This window comes from Hypanus sabinus, chromosome 1, assembly GCF_030144855.1.
Source record: "Hypanus sabinus isolate sHypSab1 chromosome 1, sHypSab1.hap1, whole genome shotgun sequence".
Lineage (NCBI taxonomy): Eukaryota > Metazoa > Chordata > Chondrichthyes > Myliobatiformes > Dasyatidae > Hypanus > Hypanus sabinus.
Window position 1 is genome coordinate 183,265,180 of NC_082706.1, and position 19,627 is coordinate 183,284,806.

General features: G+C 39.6%; 1 protein-coding gene across 1 annotated transcript in view; it reads right to left on the reverse strand.

Moving 5' to 3' along the window:
• Positions 1 to 1,326: 1,326 nt before the first annotated feature.
• The window catches only part of LOC132401109 (ubiquitin-conjugating enzyme E2 W), a 77,355-nt gene continuing 59,054 nt past the window's right edge, over positions 1,327 to 19,627 (reverse strand). The window contains exons 5-6 of the mRNA XM_059982962.1: positions 9,013 to 9,088; positions 1,327 to 5,758 (exon numbers count right to left, since the gene is read on the reverse strand). Of these exons, the coding sequence (XP_059838945.1) occupies positions 5,745 to 5,758; positions 9,013 to 9,088 (90 nt within the window). The 3' untranslated portion in view covers positions 1,327 to 5,744. The remainder of the gene's footprint in view (positions 5,759 to 9,012; positions 9,089 to 19,627) is intronic.

Below are 19,627 nucleotides of genomic sequence, written 5' to 3' on the forward strand. Positions count from 1 at the left end.
ACTCCTAGAATGGAACCCCAGAATATAGACCTGCCCCTCCTGCAACCAAGTCTCAGTAACGGCTACAATATCATTAATTCCATGTATTTATCCATGCTTTGTCCTGAAATACTTCTTGCATTGAAACAGATGCAGCTCAGAACATCAGTCCCACCATGCTCAACCTTTTGATTCTTGACTTTGCTTGAGGTCTTAACATGTCTCCGCAACCACTCCACTACCTGTTCCAGCACTCTAGTTCCCATATTACTGTAACTCTAGCTTAAACCCCCTGTGTAGTACTAGCAAACGTTTCCTCTTAATCCCCTTACAGCTCAGGTGCAAACTGTCTCTTCTATACAGGTCTCACCTTTCTTGGAAGAGAAAGCATTTGACAAGATGTAAAATAGGAAATTCATAAACTGAAACTCATGATATTGGAGGAAGTGTGTTAGAATTTATTGAGAATTAGCCTTCTCACTGAAAATAAAATTGCAATAAATTGTTATTTTTTTAAGCTGGAGAGAGAGGTCTTGAGTGCTGCAGGGATTATGTTTTTAACCCACATTTGTTCAGTATTTACATTAATGATCTGGAGGAAGGAGCTGTTATGTATAGTGCCTATAAAAAGTAGACTGCTCTTTTATTGTTTTACAATATTGAATCACAATGGATTTAATTTGCCTTTATTGACACCGATCAATAAAAAAGACACTTTTGTGGCAAAGTGAAGAGATCAGTACAAAAATTAATTTACAAAATACAAAATAATTGATTGCATAAGTATTCACCCCCTTCAAGTCAGTATTTTGTAGATGCCCATTTAGCAGCAATTTTCCCCCCATTCTTCTGTACAAAAATGCTCAAGCTCTGTCAGATTGCATGGGAGTCATGAGTGGACAGACCTACCAATAGACCAGTTAGGGCTTGAATTCCTTTGTATTCAGAAGAGTAATGGGTGACTTTAGTCAAACATGTAAGGAACTAAGTCAACTTGACACAGTGGATGCTGGGATATTTTCACTAGCAGGATACGTGGGCAAGATGCCAGGACCTAATTGAGTAGGTCTTCTTAAAAAAAGATATAGAAATTTCTTCTCACAGAGGTTGATTAATCTCTGGAATTCTCTGCCCTGGCGGGCTGTGGAAGCTGAATCATTTTAAGTATTTAAAAGTGGAGGTAGATGGTATTTTCTAAATCAAAGAATAAAGTAGTATGGAGGAATATCTCAGGAGTTCACACCAGTATACATGATGGTAGGGCAGGTTTCAGGTGCCTGATGGCCTGTTCCTGCCCCCATTTATTTGCATTCTTCTATTTCTCAACAAACAGCACAAGAGTACAGATTAAGAGTTTAATGTTAACTTTTATTATTTTTAAAACAGCTAAGTTGAATATCATTGTCCTTGCATAAGAAATAAATGTTTTTCTTAAATGGAGAACAATTTCTATAAGATTATGAATCCGCCCTGATAGATTAGTGGTGAAAGTAACCAGTCAAAAAGTACATCAGGATGATCAGACATTAGAGGATACATACACAAAAGTAGTTCCCAAGACAGTGCGTCACATTTCTTATTTCCACTGAGTAAAAACAGCAAAGTTCACATTTATAGAAATGACAAGATAAATCAAAGTGTAAATCAGGAAAATATGCAAGAACCAGAGAATGCACTATTATCAGAGTAGATGTTTCTTCTTTTTTACTTCTCTCTGAAATATGCAATTTATGTTTTTGATAACAATCTTATGAAAGCTAATCCTAATCTTATCCAAGATTCACTTTTTCCCCAGCAATGTGTTTCCCTCAATGGCTTCACAGGTTCACTAGTTATTTATCATCGTCATCTGCATCAGCCACCACTATATACCACAAACCAACCCATCACACCTGCTCCCAGTTTCCAAAAGCCCAAGCACTATCTTATTCTAACAATTCTCCAGTAATAGGAGTTGAGTGACTTATTAGAGAAATGGAATAGAATTTATTCATATCCTGCCAGTACTCCTCAGTTCCACACCAGGCATGGTGTTGCCCAGTCCACTTCAGAGATATAAAAACAATCTGAAATGCAATTTTACCTATGCTTTGCAAGGAATCCAAACATTTTGGGAGTGGTTTATTATTCGCTTCAGCAACTATTCACACACTAAATAGCTGTGCCTTCATAAAAAGATCCATGCAGAACAATGAAAAAAGTGGCTTTTATGACTTTATGTAAATATCTCACCAACAAAATGTTTTGGTTTAAGAATAAATGATTAATGCTTATTTTGCAATAAGGAATATTAAACTTAATGCAAATTATCTGCAAATTTTTGCTCTTCATGCCCACGGCTCATCCTGAAAAAGATGAACAACCTTCTGCTTTAAGATAGTTTGTATTTATCTGGTGGGTAATTCACTACTGAAACATCAAAACTGAGGCAAGTCTGGACTTCTGGGGATTGTTAATGAAGAGAACAGTGATCATACACAGGAGTAACAGCTGGCTTTCACTATCCCCTAAATGAGAGATGCTGTCAGGTCCTACAGCCAACCCCCAACCCCCACCAACACTCTCAGTTTGCACAATCGATCTAGCATCTTTCTAATGTTTTGCAGATATACTTCTAGGTCATCACTTTGCAGCTAAGGACTTTGTTAATCTGCAGACATGTAGATGATTGAATTAAGTTCATATACAAAATGCAATGTATACATCATACACTCGAGCACACACAAAATTCTTCAGAATAAAGACGTGAAAGTGCAAATAAATTTACAAAAGAAATAAGAGAAATAACCAAAAACAAAAGGAAAAGTCACAAGTAGCAAGGATGTGAATTAGGAAGCACCTAATCATTTCTATAGCATTTACATTTTAACAATTTCACACTTTCTACTACTCCTTGAATTCAGACAAAAAAAACAACAAAATATTATCACAAATACTGTGGATTAAAACTAAGTCAATAAGAATTTGCATAGCAAGTTTCAAGGGTCACACGTCCATTCTGCATGAAGTCAGATTTCCACAAGTTTGCCAGAGGTGACAAACATTGATTATGTAAATCGTAATCCAGCACCATCAGTGCACTCTTCAGAACTTCTTGGAACAAATTCTGTCCACAGACCCGATTTAAATCTCAGTATGCAATTTCTTAATAGCTACCTTACTCAGCAGAAATCAGTCCTTTTTTTTAAGTAGGTGAGGAAGAACAGACTGGAATAAACAGAGGACCTCTGAAGAACCGCAAGGTTGTTATAAAATGATGAATAGTCTACACTTACTCACAACATACCAAAATTCTCATTCATATTGTGGTAATTGCATTCAGAAGTGAAAATGATCCTAAGCAGAATACTGTACTGTTATTTGTTAATAAATGTTATTTAAGTGCCTTATAAAACTAGAATTTATTTTTCCTTTGCCAATTCTTTGCTATGTATTTTCCCCACAGTACATCACTCAGAAAATATAGATGTAATTAAACAGTGTGTAACATTGATTCACAACAGCGCCGAATAGACACTAAAAACCTTAAGATTACTTCCATCTCCAATGATATTAATAAGTGGTAATTGCAGCATTTTGTTAAAACTTTTGCAAGTGCAAGACTGTACAAATATATAGGCTACATTCAGGTCACAGCATCAATTAGCCCGTGTTCTTTTAAAAATAATAAATTAAATCTAGTTAAGATGTAGTATTATTCCTAAAGGGCTTTCATCTCAAAATATACACACAAAGTGTTAGACCAATTTTTTGAAACCATAACATTTTTTTAAGTGACAGCATTTTCTGATTTTAACCTCTACTAGAACACTGCAGGCTGCACAACTTTCCTATAGAGATGGGTAGAAAGGTTTGATTGGTAAGCTGCATCTTCATACAAAATTCTCACCACTTACATGAACAGGGGTCTCACAGTAGTCATTTGCTAAGATGCTGAAATCGCTGAAATTTGAATCCCAGTTTTACAAGTCTATATGTATGAAGACAACCCAATTAAAGAAAATTCACAAAAAAAGTAAAAATTTAAGCTGACGTGTTAATCGTTTAGATTTATGATTATGTTATGACCAATGGCAATCAGTACATTGGCACTTGCAAAGTACAACAGTAAAATCAGAAGTCAGATGTTTATAAAAACTGCTCAAATTATCACTGAGCTGAATGAATGTTGCAAATAAATGTAGCTTGTGAATAGCTTAATCCAACAACAGGAAAATTAATTTAAAATGTTAATTAAATAGATTATAAAAGTTAGTTGCTTTCCCTCAAAACAACTTTTAACAGTGTTTACAGATTTTCGAAGGGGATACACAACTACATAGCCACATAGCTGATATGCTGCACCATTAAAAATAACTTTTGATAGACTTCTTGGTCTGATTTATGGAGGATACTGTGGAAGAGATAAGCTTCCTTACTTCATTTTATATCTAAAATCTATAAAATGTGATTACAGGAGCTAACAAAATCAACTTGTGAATGCTGCTAAGGTGATCCAGTACACAAAGGGTTACATATCTTAGACATATCAGCACTGCTTTGGAAAAAGGTCACCGTCATCTCTGATCTACCTTATTATCTTTGGAGGTTAAGGTTGCACCCTGAAATAGTTTTCCACAGTTCTGAGCCCTAATTTTGCTTCTACTAATAATGCCATTTTGGCATTTATTTTACAAGTTCCACGCTTTTTACAATTACCTTCAAATTCCAACCTACAGTATTTAATTCCATTAATAAATAATGGTATAACAAAGATTTGCTCTGTTTTCCATTATCAAGTGAAGCTAACAAACCAAAAACATACAATTAAAATAGTGTTATGTGATAAAAAAAATTTGTGAAAACATTAATTGTATCCTTCAAGATGAATTGTACTTCTTATATTGTAAAGCATTAAAGACAAGTTGTCATCCACAAGTGAAATGAAAATAATTTACAAGACAATATTACAACGAAACAGCGTTTCATTCAAAATATATTTCATATTAGAAGCTTCAAGTACGGTAACAAAAACGTGACAATGAAGAAAAAAATAAAATGAAGCAATGCATAATGGATGTGTTCCAGTTTAAACTGTCCATTATGAAAAGAATAGGAGCAAAAGGGCCCACACTGAAGACTAGTCAATGACCCTGAAGAATACCGATAAAGATTACATTGCTCAAAAGGCAATTTGGCTCAACTCAAGAACAATAAATTAAATATAGTTTTTTAAGTGAGACAAATGATACTCAAAAATTTTCCTGCTCTGGAATGCTTCATTATATATGAAATTTGTTGTAGCTAAACATGCCACAAGATTTTACATACCCTGCCATTTGACCATAATACATTAAATTTAGTACACTAATAAAATTGCAAATGTCAATTAAAAATGGATCCCAAAACTTTTATTGCACAGATTTCTTTCTGTTTTAAATCCAACATGCATCAGTATCTACTTATTGCACAATATAGGAGGGCTTTAAACCTTCTCACAAGGTATCTCCTCACACAAAAAAAACTAAACAAATGGTTTATTATTAGAATTATAACATTTCTTCCTAAGTGCTGCATTAATACTGTTAATAAACCAAATGGGGTCAGATGCAGGGACTTAACCAGCTATCAGCATGTGCCCAGATGAACACCAGTAAAAATGCAGTGAAGGAAGTAGTCTTCAGTGCCTGCCGGCAGGTTTCTTTTTAAGTTCGAAGATTGACTGATCAAAGTGCTTTTGGACTCAGCAGTACTTTTCTTTCTACAAAGATTAAGATTCCGAAGCATCAACATGTATCATCTGCAAAACAAAACAGATCAAGTTAAGAATACTAAGCTAAACAGTGGGGATGTGCAATATTCTTATTTACGTAAAACAAATACAGAGAATGAAAAGCCTGGAAAAATATTATTAACTGACAGTTAGCTAATAGGTCAAATGTCCAACTCAAAGATACATTAAAAATGTGCCACCTTCATTGCGATATGTGAACCTCATTCAAAATTCACATCACTGAATTCTAATGTATGAATACAGGCAACTCCTGCATTACAGCCATTTGGAGTACAGAAATTCTCCCTTATGAAAGTCACAAATCACTACCCAAAATTTTGAGATACAGAATAAATTTATTGATATAAGTTATTGGAAATGAATAAATACAAAATGCTTAAGAAACAACAAATTTTAGCAAATTTTACTTTTAATTACTCAATGTGGGGTAATAAGTTATAAATATAACATCACAATATCAGTTGGATTGGCAGTCACTGCCAAATCCCTGATGTCACATTGCTGTGCTCTTCATCTGTGAGGCATTTCCTCTTGAGGAGCTGTAGTAGCCACGGCCAGCTCCTTAAAGCAATTCCTCACAGCTTCCATTTCCACAAGGTTGCCATGTTCTAACCCATTACTGCCCCACTAAAACCCTTCTAAATAATCTCTCATGAGCCTGACCCTTGAATCCCTTTCCAAGATACCCCTCCTCCTAAACTGTTTCTTAACCCACATTTTTGTATATCTTTTTTTTAAAAATCAAATTTCTCTTGTATATCTTCATATCTGTATTCTTTGTAATTCCATTCTATCTTCAAATTCTCGTTTTCAACAACAGTTCTAACTCCAATCTATGCACGCCTCCTTCAGATTCTCAAATGAGTAACTCTTCATTCATTCTGATTTCACTAACTTGCTGCATCCTCTGAATTTCCTCTAAAAATCATTATATAATTTTCTATTCCTATTTTGGTCATGCCCCCACCTTCAAAGTAAAATTTATTATCAGAGTGCATACACATCACCGTATACAACCCTGAGATTCTTCTTCTGCAGGTATAGTTAGCAAATTTACAGAACAGTAACTAAGCTGTAAATATCAGGAACTGTTAACTATAAACAAACTGCAAATGCAGATACAAATAAAGAGCAATAAAAAAGCATGAAATAACAAGATAACAGAGTCCTTAAATGAGTGTAGCTATCTCCTTTTGTTCAAGAGCCTGATGGTTGAGGGGTAGTAACTGATCTTGAACCTGATGGTCAGAGTCCTGAGCGAGACCTTTTAACAAACAGCAAGGATCTCAGGAATTGCTTGGTCACAAATGTGAAGAGTACTCTTGAGCTGCTTCTGCTGCTTTAGTTTCTTTTCACTACTTGTAGGAACAAGCCTTCCTGCTGGATTATTTTCTACATTCCCTGCTTTCTGCAATATTCCTCCTAACTTTATCTAGGACTAAAGTTGCTCATTTTATCCATTAATCCTGCCATAAACGCTCTGCCTGTGCAAGTTCTCTTTCCCCTTCAAGGTCCCTGTCCAAGTACACGATCATCTTTCCTAAAGTACTGTTTCAAAACAGGATTCCATCCTGCCACAATACTGAAATAGCCCTAATCAGTGTGCAAACTAATCTATGGAATTACTAAAATGTATTTCAACCTATTGTGTACATCACAACCAAAAGCTTCTCTAAATAAAGAGTCTTGAAAACTTGTCCTGATCTGCAATACTGTGGAGAATATGCATCTTAATTTCAAAACCAAATGTCCTGGCACATAATACTTTCTTATTCTGGATGCCCCAGCAAATAAACTTGTCTACATTTGTTCACTCAAATCCTTTTATAACTTTAAACATCTGAACAAAGTTAGTCCTTAACCTAACCTAAAGAGGGTATGAGCCATCACTGTACAGGTTTATTATTAAACACTTAGTTATCTGGTGAACAGATAACATCACCCTTCCATGGCCAATATACAGTATATTCAATATGCTTCAAAGACGAAAATTGAACAAGTTGTTTTAGAATAGTAAGTTAAAGTTTGCTAGCTCAATAAAACTTTTTTATTCAAATGGTCTTAGGTACTGAAGTTAGCTTGTTAAGATCTGTTGTGATACCCAGAACTAACAGATTTAAACACACTAACTCTGTGAATATTGACTTTAACAATTTCAGCTGCTTTTAAATCATACTCAGTGCATCACAAAAATGTGTTGCCTATACTGATAACCCATTTAGTACTAACTGCTGATCATCGATTTTCTTGCAATCTTGTTCTGAAGTGCAAACATTCAGCAGTGACTTACATATATTGCCTCCCCTAGCCCTGCTAGGTTAATGAAAGATATCCAATTGGGCTCTGTGCTGCAGCACCAGAAAACTGGCATGAACACCTGCTCTCTTTAACACTCCCACAGCAGTGTATTAATGATGTTGTCACCATGTGGTTCAGTATGAACCATTAAGGTAATGTGCAGTAGCTGCTGTAAAGACTGATGTTGGGTAGCCTAGAGCAAGCAGTGTAGATACTCAGCACTTTGATGTAGGGCTTAATGATGCAACTTGACTAGCAAGGGGAATGCAAATACTGCTAGAGACCAGCATTGCCTGGTCCACATAATGCTTCTTCCACCTCCCTGTTCCCTTTTTATTTTGGTTGTTCAATTCTCACCAGCATGGAGATTTCTAAATGGTAGCCTTCATAATCATTACTGGTTGTCAAGTTCAATATCAAAGAGGAAAAGTGTTGTGTCACTATACAAGGAGAGGGAGAGGCAACACTTTCCTTTACATCCAACAGGAGGCGATAAGAGCCAGCAGATCCATGATCTCCTTCAACACCTGGAACTGTTACAGCCAGGCCCCAGCAAAGATTGCATTCACAGTTCCAGACAGTATGCAGCCCTGAGTCCCACATCTCAGCTCAGAGAGGCTGCACTGTTCACTTTAGTAAAACCATGGCTGGCCTTCACAGGCAAGCCTTGTATATGATCTAGGTGGCCTCACTCCACATTGAACTACATGACAATTATATCAGTTTGAAAAGGAGAGAACTGTGTCGTCAAACAAATCTCTGGCACAAGACAGAAGGGCAATTTATGACTGATCAGTGATGCATCTCTATATTTAAGCTAATATTATGTTGTTGTTCCAAAAAATGAATTCTGCAAGTTTAACAAGGTAACAATATAGAACAGTATCATGATTTGACATTTTTAAACTTTGATCAATTTTCTAAACTAAACACTGCACAATGGTATGCAGATCTACACCTACCGTGATACCACCATTTTGTTTTCTTTGGATTTTTATTACACGTCCTTACATAAAATGAATTATCTGGAGGTCGCCTCTGAAATAAAGCAGATAAATTGAAATAATTAACAATAATACTCATAAATAATCCATTTTGCACATCAGAACAATGAATTCCAATACTGGAAAACCTTGTCCAATATGTACCGTTATGACTGCAGACCGATTTTCCACCTTGGATGTGCCAATGTATTCAGTAGTTCAACCCTCTTTATAAATGTATTATTAAAATCTGTATGTCACCATATAAAACTAAATTAACTTTCTTGTGGGCATTCACAGTAGATATAAAGAAACAGCATAATCAATGAAAAACTACAAAAAACCTATGCGAAAAGGACAAACTGTGCAAATACAACAATAATAAATAATACTGAAACCACATTCTTCCACCAGAGTGAGGAATGAACAATGCAATCCTTGTGGTTTATATCCATCAGCAATATACCTCAATTTAAACTGCCCCAGTAAACCGAACCACTATAAGATCCATCCATTCTAGCAGCACTCAAACAATTATCTTAATTGTTTTTGATTAAATATATTAATCATCAAAATAGCAATATTTTCATTAAAGGAGTATCAATATTTGAGTAAGATTTTGATGATAAATTTATATATAAAAAGTTAAAGCTCATGATCCATACCCGTTTATATTACAGTATTAAGCAATGGAAACTCCCCATTCAATCAGAGCTCTGACTCATTGAGTTCACTCTTTTTGGGGGGATGCAATTACTTCGTATATACTGGCTGAAATTTACTTATATGTTAGTTAGCAAAAAGTAAAGCGCTGGGCACGGCATCTCAGAATTTAGTATAAGTATAATGAATGACATTTGCATGGGCTTCTTGGGGGAATGATGTTTGAAATGTTTAGTTCTAGCAACCAGGGAAAGTACAAGAGGTCCAGGTATGATTTCTGCAAAGCCATCTCACATGTGAAGTAGCAGTTCCAGACCAAACTTGAATCACTGAGGACACTTGACAGCTGTGGTAGGGCTTGAATGCTATCACCTCCGACAGAGACACCAAGTGACATGTGACAACAAACTGTAGCTCCCAGATCTGCTCAGTGCCTTTTATGCTTGCTTTGACCTCAAAACATGGAAGCATCTTCACAAACACCCACAACCCTCAATGACCCCGCAAATTCAGTCTGAGGCCAATGCGAGAGCATCTTTCAGGAGAGAGAACCCAAGGAAAACACCTGGCCCAGAAGGTGTAGCTGACTGAGTACTGAACATAAGTACTAATAAATTGGCTGGAGGGTTTACTAATATCTCTAACATCTGCATTAGCAGTCTGATGTACCCACTTGCTTCCACAGACTTCTAACATACATCTCCAAGAAGAACTTGATAAACTGTCTCAATCACAAACATCCAGTAGCACTTACATCCACAGTGATGAAGTGTTCTGAGAGGTCAGTGATGAAACATGCCAACTCATGCTTGAGCAGTAACTTGGACCCACTCAAATCAAGTCAAGTCACTTTTATTGTCATTTTGACCATACAAGCTCCCTTGCTATTCGAAGGTAGAGTGCTCCTATGAAACGGTTCGTAAGTCAGAATGTCGTAAAGTGAAGCAATTACCATTTATTTATATGGGAAAAATTTGTGAGCGTTTGCAGACCCAAAAAATAACCTACCAAATCATGCCAAATAACACATAAAACCTAAAATAACACGAACATATAGTAAAAGCAGGAATGATCTGATAAATACACAGCCTATTTAAAATAGAAATACTTTTCTACAATTATTGCAGCACTGTCCACCACAGTGAAAATTTCATGCAAGCGCTCTTAGCAGCACTCGCGGCAAAAACACATGGCACAAAGCGCTCCCGGCAGGAACACTCTTTCCAGTAACCTTTAAGCTGTGAAGCTAACGAATAACACATAAAAATACACAGCCTATATAAAGTAGAAATAATGTACGCCCAGTGTAGTTTCACTTACTAGAATCGGGAAGACAGTGAGGATAATGGTGTGTTAGGCTGAGTCGTCGGAGGTTGGGGTGGTGGGACACTGAGGTGTCATCTCATCGTTGTGCTTCCATCAGGGCAGGCAGGTCACCTTCTTCTATGCCTGCCTGTCTCGATGTCAAAGGTCGAGTTTCGTTGTCTGCTGTGGCTGATGTGGAAGGCTTGAAAAATGACAATACGCTTGACTGCTTAGGCTCGCACATTTTTCTATCTTACAGTTCTTTGTAAGCACTCAAACCATCCTGCAAACCTGCGCGAAACCTACGTACCCTTTCAAAATTAAAGTCATACTTCTCTGCAATCATTGCAGCGTTGTCAATCGCAGCGAAAATCTCACGCAATTGCTTCACATTCAGTTCCTGGACGTCTTCACTTTCGGGCCATTCACTACTGCGTTTGGTTTCAATTGTTATCCTTTCCTCTTCATCAGCTCTTCATCTCTCAGTTCTTGGTCATGGGATGCCAAAACCTCTTCAACATCATCTTCGTCAACTTCCACAAACCCTTAGCCAAACTCACTATGTCCTTACTTTCTTCACCACGATCGAAACACTTAATTATGTCTAGTTTTACGCTAAGTGTAACACCCTTACTCGCTCTTTTAGGCTTTTCCAATACTTCAGAACTCATCTTGCTAACGGATGCACAAAATAAATCAACATAAAGCACAATGCTTACAGGCACGTGTTTAAGCAATGCTGGCTAGAATGCAGTTCCGGGGGAGGAACTTGGCTGCTCGCCGCACGCTGCCTTTTTCCGAAACAGTGAAAACACCTTCTGTTAGCGAAAACAAGTAACTAATGTAGGTCTTTCTAAACAGCGAGTTGACATAAAGCAAACGTTTGAAAAATGGGGGACACCTGTATATCTCCTACCTGATGGTAACAGTGAGAAAAGGGCATACCCTGGGTGCTAGAGGTCCTTAATAATAGAAGCTGTCTTTCTGAGACACCACTCCACAAAGATGTCCTGGGTACTTTGGAGGCTAGTTCCCAAGATGGAGCTCTCGAGATTTACAACCTTCTGCAACTTCTATCGGTCCTGTGCAGTAAGTAGTCCCCCCATACCAGACAGTGATGCCCCTGTCAGAATGCTCTTCACTGTACAACTAAAGAAATTTTTGAGTGTAATTGTTGACATGTCAAATCTCTTCAAACTCCTAATAAAGTATAGCCACTGTGCTCTCTATGTGACTACATCGATATGTTGGGACCAGGTTAGATCCTCAGAGATCTTGACACCCAGGAACCTGAAGTTGCTCACCCTCTCCACTTCTGATCCCTCTATGAGGATTGGTACGTGTTCCTTCGTCTTACCTTTCTGAAATCCACAATCAGCTCTTTCGTCTTACTGACACTGAGTGCCAGGTTGTTGCTGTAGCACCACCTCCACAGGTTGGCATACCTCTCTCCTGTACACCCTCTCGTCACCACCTGAGATTCTACTAACAATGGTTGTATTGTCAGCAAATTTAGAAACATAGAAAACCTACAGCACAATACATGTCCTTTGGCCCACAAAGCTGTGCAGAACATGTCCTTACCTTAGAAATTACCTAGGGTTACCCATAGCCCTCTATTTTACTGAGCTCCATGTACCTGTCCAGGAGTCTCTTAAAAGACCCTATTGTATCCACCTCCACTACTGTGGCAGGCAGCCCATTCCAGCATTCACCACTCTCTGCGTAAAAAACTTACCCGCCATCTCTGTACCCACTTCCAAGCACCTTAAAACAGTGCCCTCTTGTGCTAGTCATTTAGGCCCTGGGAAAAAGCCTCTGACTATCCACACAATCAATGCCTCTCATCATCTTATACACCTCTATCAGGTCACCTCTCATCCTCCATCGCTCAAGGAAAAAGGCCGAGTCCACTCAACCTCTTCTCATAAGGCATGCTCCCCAACCCAGGCAACATCCTTGTAAATCTCCTCTGCACCTTTTCTGTGGTTCCCACACCCTTCCTATAATGAGGCGACCAGAACTCTGCACAGTACTCCAAGTGGGGTTTGACCAAGGTCCTATATAGCTGCAACATTACCTCTCAGCACTGAAACTCAATCCCATGATTGATGAAGGCCAAAGCACCGTATGCTTTCTTAGCCACAGAGTGAACCTGAGCAGCAGCTTTTGAATGTCCTATGGACTCGGACCCCAAGATCCCTCTGATCCTCCACACTGCCAAGAGTTTACCATTAATAATATATTCTGTCATGATATTTGACCCACCCAAATGAATCACCTCACACTTATCTGGGTTGAACTCCATCTGTCACTTCTCAGGCCAGTTTTGCATCCTATCAATGTCTCGCTGTAACCTCTGACAGCCCTCTAGATTATCCACAACACCTCCAACCATTGTGTCATCAGCAAATTTACTAACCTATCCCTCCACTTCTTCCAGATCATTTATAAAAACCACAAAGTGTAGGGGTCCCAGAACAGATCCCTGACACATGCCACTGGTGACCGACCTCCATGCAGAATATGACCCATCTACAACCACTCTTTGTCTTCTGTGGGCAAGCCAGTTCTGGATCCACAAGGCAATGTCTCCTTGGATCCCCATGCCTCCTTACTTTCTCAGTAAGCCTTGCATGGGGTACCTAGTTAAATGCCTTGTCGAAATCCATATACACTACATCTACTGCTCTACCTTTATCAATGTGTTTAATTCAATCAGGCTCGTAAGGCACTACCTGCCTTTCACAAAGCATGTGGACTATTTGTAATCATATTATGCCTCTCCAAATCCTGCCTCTCAGGATCGTCTCCATCAACTTACCAATTACTGAAGTAAGACTCACTGGTCTATAATTTCCTGAGCTATCTCTACTCCCTTTCTTGAATAATGGAAGAACATCTGCAACCCTCCAATCCTCCAGAACCTCTCCTGCCCACATTGACAATGCAAAGGTCATTGCCAGAGGCTCAGCAATCTCGTTCTTCACCTCCCAAAGTAGCCTGGGGCACATCTGTGTTGAGAAATGTTCCTTTTGAACTGACTAACAATTCTCTCACGAATTTTGGCACAAAGGGGTGAGCCACGACCCATCCTTGCTTGCAAAGACTGAGCCTTTGATGGACGCTACTTTTATACCCAGTCATGATACCTCACCTGCTACCAATTAGCCTGCTTAATGTGGAGTCTTCCAAACCAGTGTTACTTGAATATTCTGTGCACTTTTCAATCTTATTTTAACTCTGTCCCAACTTCTGTTGAGTGTGTTGCAGCCATCAAATTCTAAATTTGTGTATATTTACAAAATACAATTAAGTTGGTCAGTAAAGCTATTGGAAATCTTTTCTTTGTGCTTTTGTCAGTTAAATAAAGGTTCACTTGAATTAACATATCACAGATTTTTGTTTTTATTGCATTTTGGAAAATATCCCAACTTTTCTGGAAATGAGGTTTGTATTTCCCTGAGAACATCTGTTTCCAATTTATGCTTCCAAATTCCTGCCAGATAATCTCATATTTCCCCTTACTCCAATTAAACACTTTCCTAACTTGTCTGTTCCTATCCCTCTCCAATGCTAAGTTAAAGGAGATAGAATTATGATCACTATCTCCAAAATGTTCTCCAACTGAGAGATCTAACACCTGACCAGGTTCATTTCCCAAAGTACAGCCTCTCCTCTTCTAGGCTTATTTACATATACTGTCAACCCTTCCTGAACACACCTAACCAACTCCACCCCATCTGAACCATTCGCTCTACAGACATGCCAATTAACATTTGGGAAAGTAAAATCTCCCACCACAACAACCCTGTCATTATTACACCTTTCCAGAATCTGTCTCCCTATCTGCTCCTCGATGTCCCTGTTACTATTGGGTGGTCTATAAACAACACCCAGTGTTGTTATTGACCCCTTCCTGTTCCTCACTTCCACCCACAGAGACTCTGTAGACAATCCCTCCTTGTCTTCCTCCTTTTCTGCAGCCATGACATTATCTCTGATCAACAGTGCCACGCCCCCACCTCTTTTGCCTCCCTCCCTGTCCTTTCTGAACCATCTAAAGCCTGGCACTCGAAGTAACCATTCCTGCCCCTGAGCGATCCAAGTTTCTGTAATGGCCACAACATCATAGCTCTAAGTACTGATCCACACTCTTAGCACATCCGCTTTGTTCATAATACTCCTTGAATTAAAATAGACACATCTCAAACCATCAGTCTGAGCGTGTCCCTTTTCTATCACCTGCCTATCCTTCGTCTCGCACTGTCTACAAGCCTTTTCTATTTGTAAGCCAACCGCCGCTTCAATTTGGTTCCCACCCCACAGCAATCCTAGTTTAAACTCTCCCCAATAGCCTTAGCAAACTTCCTCACTAGGATATTGGTCCCCCTGGGATTCAAGTGCAACCTGTCCTTTTAGTACAGGTCACTCCTGCCCCAAAAGAGATCCCAATGATCAAGAAATCTGAATCCCTGACCCTTGCTCCAATCCCTCAGCCACGCATTTATCCTCCACCTCACTCAATTCCTATACTCACTGTCACATAGCACAGGTAGTAATCCCAAGATGACTGCCTTTGTGGTCCTGCTTCTCAACTTCCTTCTTAACTCCCTGTAGTCTGCTTTCACGACCTCCTCCCTTTTCCTGCCTATGTCGCTGGTACTAATATGTACCACAACCTCTGCTGTTCTCCTTGGCACTTCAGGATACCATGGATGCGATCAGAAATATCCTGGACCCTGGCACCTGGGAGGCAAACTACCACCCGTGCCTCTTTCCTGCACCCACAGAATCGCCTGTCTGATCCCCTAACTATACAGTCCCATTTCACCACTGCCTTCTTCTTCCTCTCCCTACCCTTCTGAGCCACAGGGCCAGACTCTGTGACAAAGGCATGGCCACTGTTGCTAGCCCCAGGGAGGTCACCCCCCCCCACCCCCCAACAGTACTCAAGGGGTACAGCCACAGGGGTGCTCTCTGATTCCTGCCCTTCCCTCTCCTGTATGTTACCCACTGTATGTCTCCCCAGGCCCTGGTGTGACTAGCTGCCTATAGTTCCTCTCTATCACCTCCTCACTTCACCTGACCAGACAAAGGTCATTGAGCTGCAGTTCCAGTTCTCTAGTTCCCTAACACGGTCCCTAAAAAGTTGCAGCTGAAAGTACCTGGCGCAGATCTGGCCATCTGGGAGGCTGGGAGTCTCCCAGACTTCCCACATCTAACACCGAGCACAGACCACCGGCCTCACACACATACTTCCTGTCTGTATTTTACACAGGCAACCTACCTCACATCAAACTATTATCGCCAAAGCCTTCCCACTCTACTCCCATGCCCACTCTATAAAGCTGTCTCCTTTTAAGCTCTTCTCACTGGCTAATGTCCATGCGCTTGCGCAGTCGTGCCCCTGTCAAACTGCTGAAGAAATAACTGTCTCCCATTAAACTCTTCTCGCTGTTCTCACTGGCTGACATCAATGCACTTGCGTAGTCGCGCCCCAATTTGTAGATGGTATTTGAGCTATGCCTAGCCACACATGTGTACATCGAGAGTAGAGCTGTGGGCTAAGCACACACCCGAGGTGCACCAGTGTGGATCATCAGCGCGGAGGATATGTTACCACCAATCTGCACATATTGTGGGCTTCAGGTTAGAAGTCGAGGATCCAATTGCAGAGAGAGGTATAGAGATCCAGATTCTGCAATTTCTCAATCAGGATTGTGGGAATGATGGTTTTAAATGCTGAGCTATAGTCAGTGAACAGCATCCTGATATAGGTGTTTGTGTTGTCCAGGTGGTCTAAAGCCGTGTGGAGAGCCATTGAAATTGCGTCTGCTGTTGACCTTTGTGCCGATAAGCAAATTACAATGGGTTGAGGTCCTTGCTGAGGTAGTTCAATCTAGTCAAAACCAACCTCTCCAAGCATTTCATCATCGCTGATGTGAGTACTACCAGGCGATAAGTCATTTAGGCAGCCCACATTATTCTTCTTAGGCACTGGTATAATTGTTGCCTTTTTGAAGCAAGTGGGAACTTCTGCCCTCAGGGGTATGTGCTTAGCCTACTGCTCTACTCTCTATATACACAACTGTGTGTCTAGGCATAGCTCAAATACCATCTATAAGTTTGCTGATGATACAACCATTGTTGGTAGAATCTCAGGTGGTGATGAGAGGGTGTATAAGAGTGAGTTATACCAACTAGTGGAGCGGTGCCACAACAATAACCTGGCACTCAACATCAGTAAGATGAAAGAGCTGCTTGTGGACTTCAGGAAGGACAAGATGAAGGAACACATACCAATCCTCATAGAGGGATCAGAAGTGGAGTGAGTGAGCAGTTTCAAGTTCCTGGGTGTCAAGATTTCTGAGGATCTAACCTGGTCCCAACATATCAATGTTGTTATAAGGAAGGTGAGACTGCAGCTATACTTTATTAGGAGTTTGAAGAGATTTGGCATGTCAACAAATACACTCAAAAACTTTTTATAGTTGTACCATGGAGAGCATTCTGAGAGGCTGCAAGACTCTCTGGTATGGAGGGGCTACCACGCAGGACGTAAAGAAGCTGCAGAAGGTTATAAATCTAGTCAGCTCCATCTTGGGTACGAGCCCACAAAGTACCCAGGACATCCTTAGGGAGCGGTGTTTCAGAAAGGCAGCATCCATTATTAAGGACCTCCAGCACCCAGGGCATGAACTTTTCTCAGTTACCATCAGGTACAGAAGCCTGAAAACACACATTCAACAATCCAGTAACAGCTTCTTCTCCTCTGCCATCCAATTCCTAAATGGATATTAAAGCTTTGGACATTACCTCACTTTTCTTTTTAAATACAGTACTTCTGTTTGTGTATGTTTTTAAAAATCTATTCAAAATACATAATTGATTTACTTGTTTATTTATTATGTTCTATTTTATTTTTTTTCTCTCTTTGCTAGATTATGTATTGCTGCTGCTAAGTTAACAAATTTCATGTCACATGTCGGTGATAATAAACCTGATTCTGATGCTTTGCGTGCAGTTTTTCATTGATTCTTAAATGCTCTCAAGAAACTGAATCTACATATACCATATATGTACTTTGAAAAACAATCTTTTAAGCAATAAATCTAATTAAATTTTTTTCCATCCAGCAGAGCCCAGATAAAACCTTGATACTGCCTCACTATATTAAGAAAACAAGAGCAAGAATAAAACTCCCTCCAGCCATTTGGGACTGATGACTGGGTTTCTCTAAGTGGCTGGAGGGAGTTTTATTCTTGCTCCCAAGAAATGGAAATACCAATCAAGCTCTTCTCATTGATTAAACAGAATTAAGTTTGCGGAACACTGAACTACCCATTCTTCTTAAGGTATGGAGTCGCTCTCCGTTTAGAAAACAGTCTCTGCATTTATTCCCTATACCAAAGTGCATGAACATATGATTCCCCTCACTGTATTCCATCTGCTGCATCTTTGCCCTTTCTCCTAATCTGTCCGAGTCCTCCTGAAGAATTCCTACTTTCTCAACTCAACCTGCCCCACCACCTATCCTGGTATCATCCACAAACATAGCCACAAAGCCATCAATTCACCTTTAGCAATGATCTTTGCATCCTCACCGGCCACAGGTACAGTGCCAGAGGATTGGAAGTTGGCAAATGTTATACCTTTGTTCAAGAAGGGTAATAGGAATAATCCTAGTCTTATGTCTTGCTGGTAAAATATTGAAGAGGATTCTGAAAGACAGGATTTAGAAACATTTGAAGAAGCATAGTCTGATTAGGGAGGGTTGAAAAGGCTTTGTAAGGGGCAGGTCATGACTCGTGAACCTGAATGAATTATTTGAGGAAGTGACAAAATATATTGATGAAGCTGGAGCAGTGGATGTGGTGCATATGGACTTTAGTAAGGCATTTTACAACATTCTTCACAGTAAGCTCATTCATAAAGTCAGAATGCATGGGATCCAAGGAAATTTGTCTGCATGGATTCAGAATGCTCTTACACACAGAAGACTGAGGGTGATAGAGAATGGACCGCATTCTGTCTGGAGGTCGGTGATCGGTAGTGTTCTGTAGGAAACTGCTTTGTGAATTTTATAAAGAATTTCGATGAGGAAGTGGAGGGGTGGGTTAGTAGGTTTGCAGATGACACAAATGTTGGTGCTGCTGTGGATAGGTTACACTGGACTATTGAGAGGATGCAGAGTTGAACTGAAAAGTGGCAGGAAAGTTTAATCTGGAAAAGTGTGAAGTGATTCACGTTGAAAAGTCGAACTTGAAGACAGAATACAGAGTTAATGGCAGGTTCATAAGTGTGGAGGAATAGAGGGATCTTGGGATTCAAACCCACAAGGTAATGTTGCAGCTCTAAAACTCCATATAGACCACACTGGGAATATTGCTTTTAGTCTGGTTGACTCATGATAAGAAGTTAGTGGTAGCTTTTGAGAGTGTGCAGAAGACATTTACCAGGATGGCAAACAAAAGAGTAGATGCTGGGAAACACACACAAAATGCTGGAGCAACTCAGCAGGTCAGGCAACACCTATGATTGGGAATAAATAATGTTTTGTGTTGAGACCCTTCATCAGGATTCATGATATACTCAATGATGACTACCTCCACAGCTGATCGTG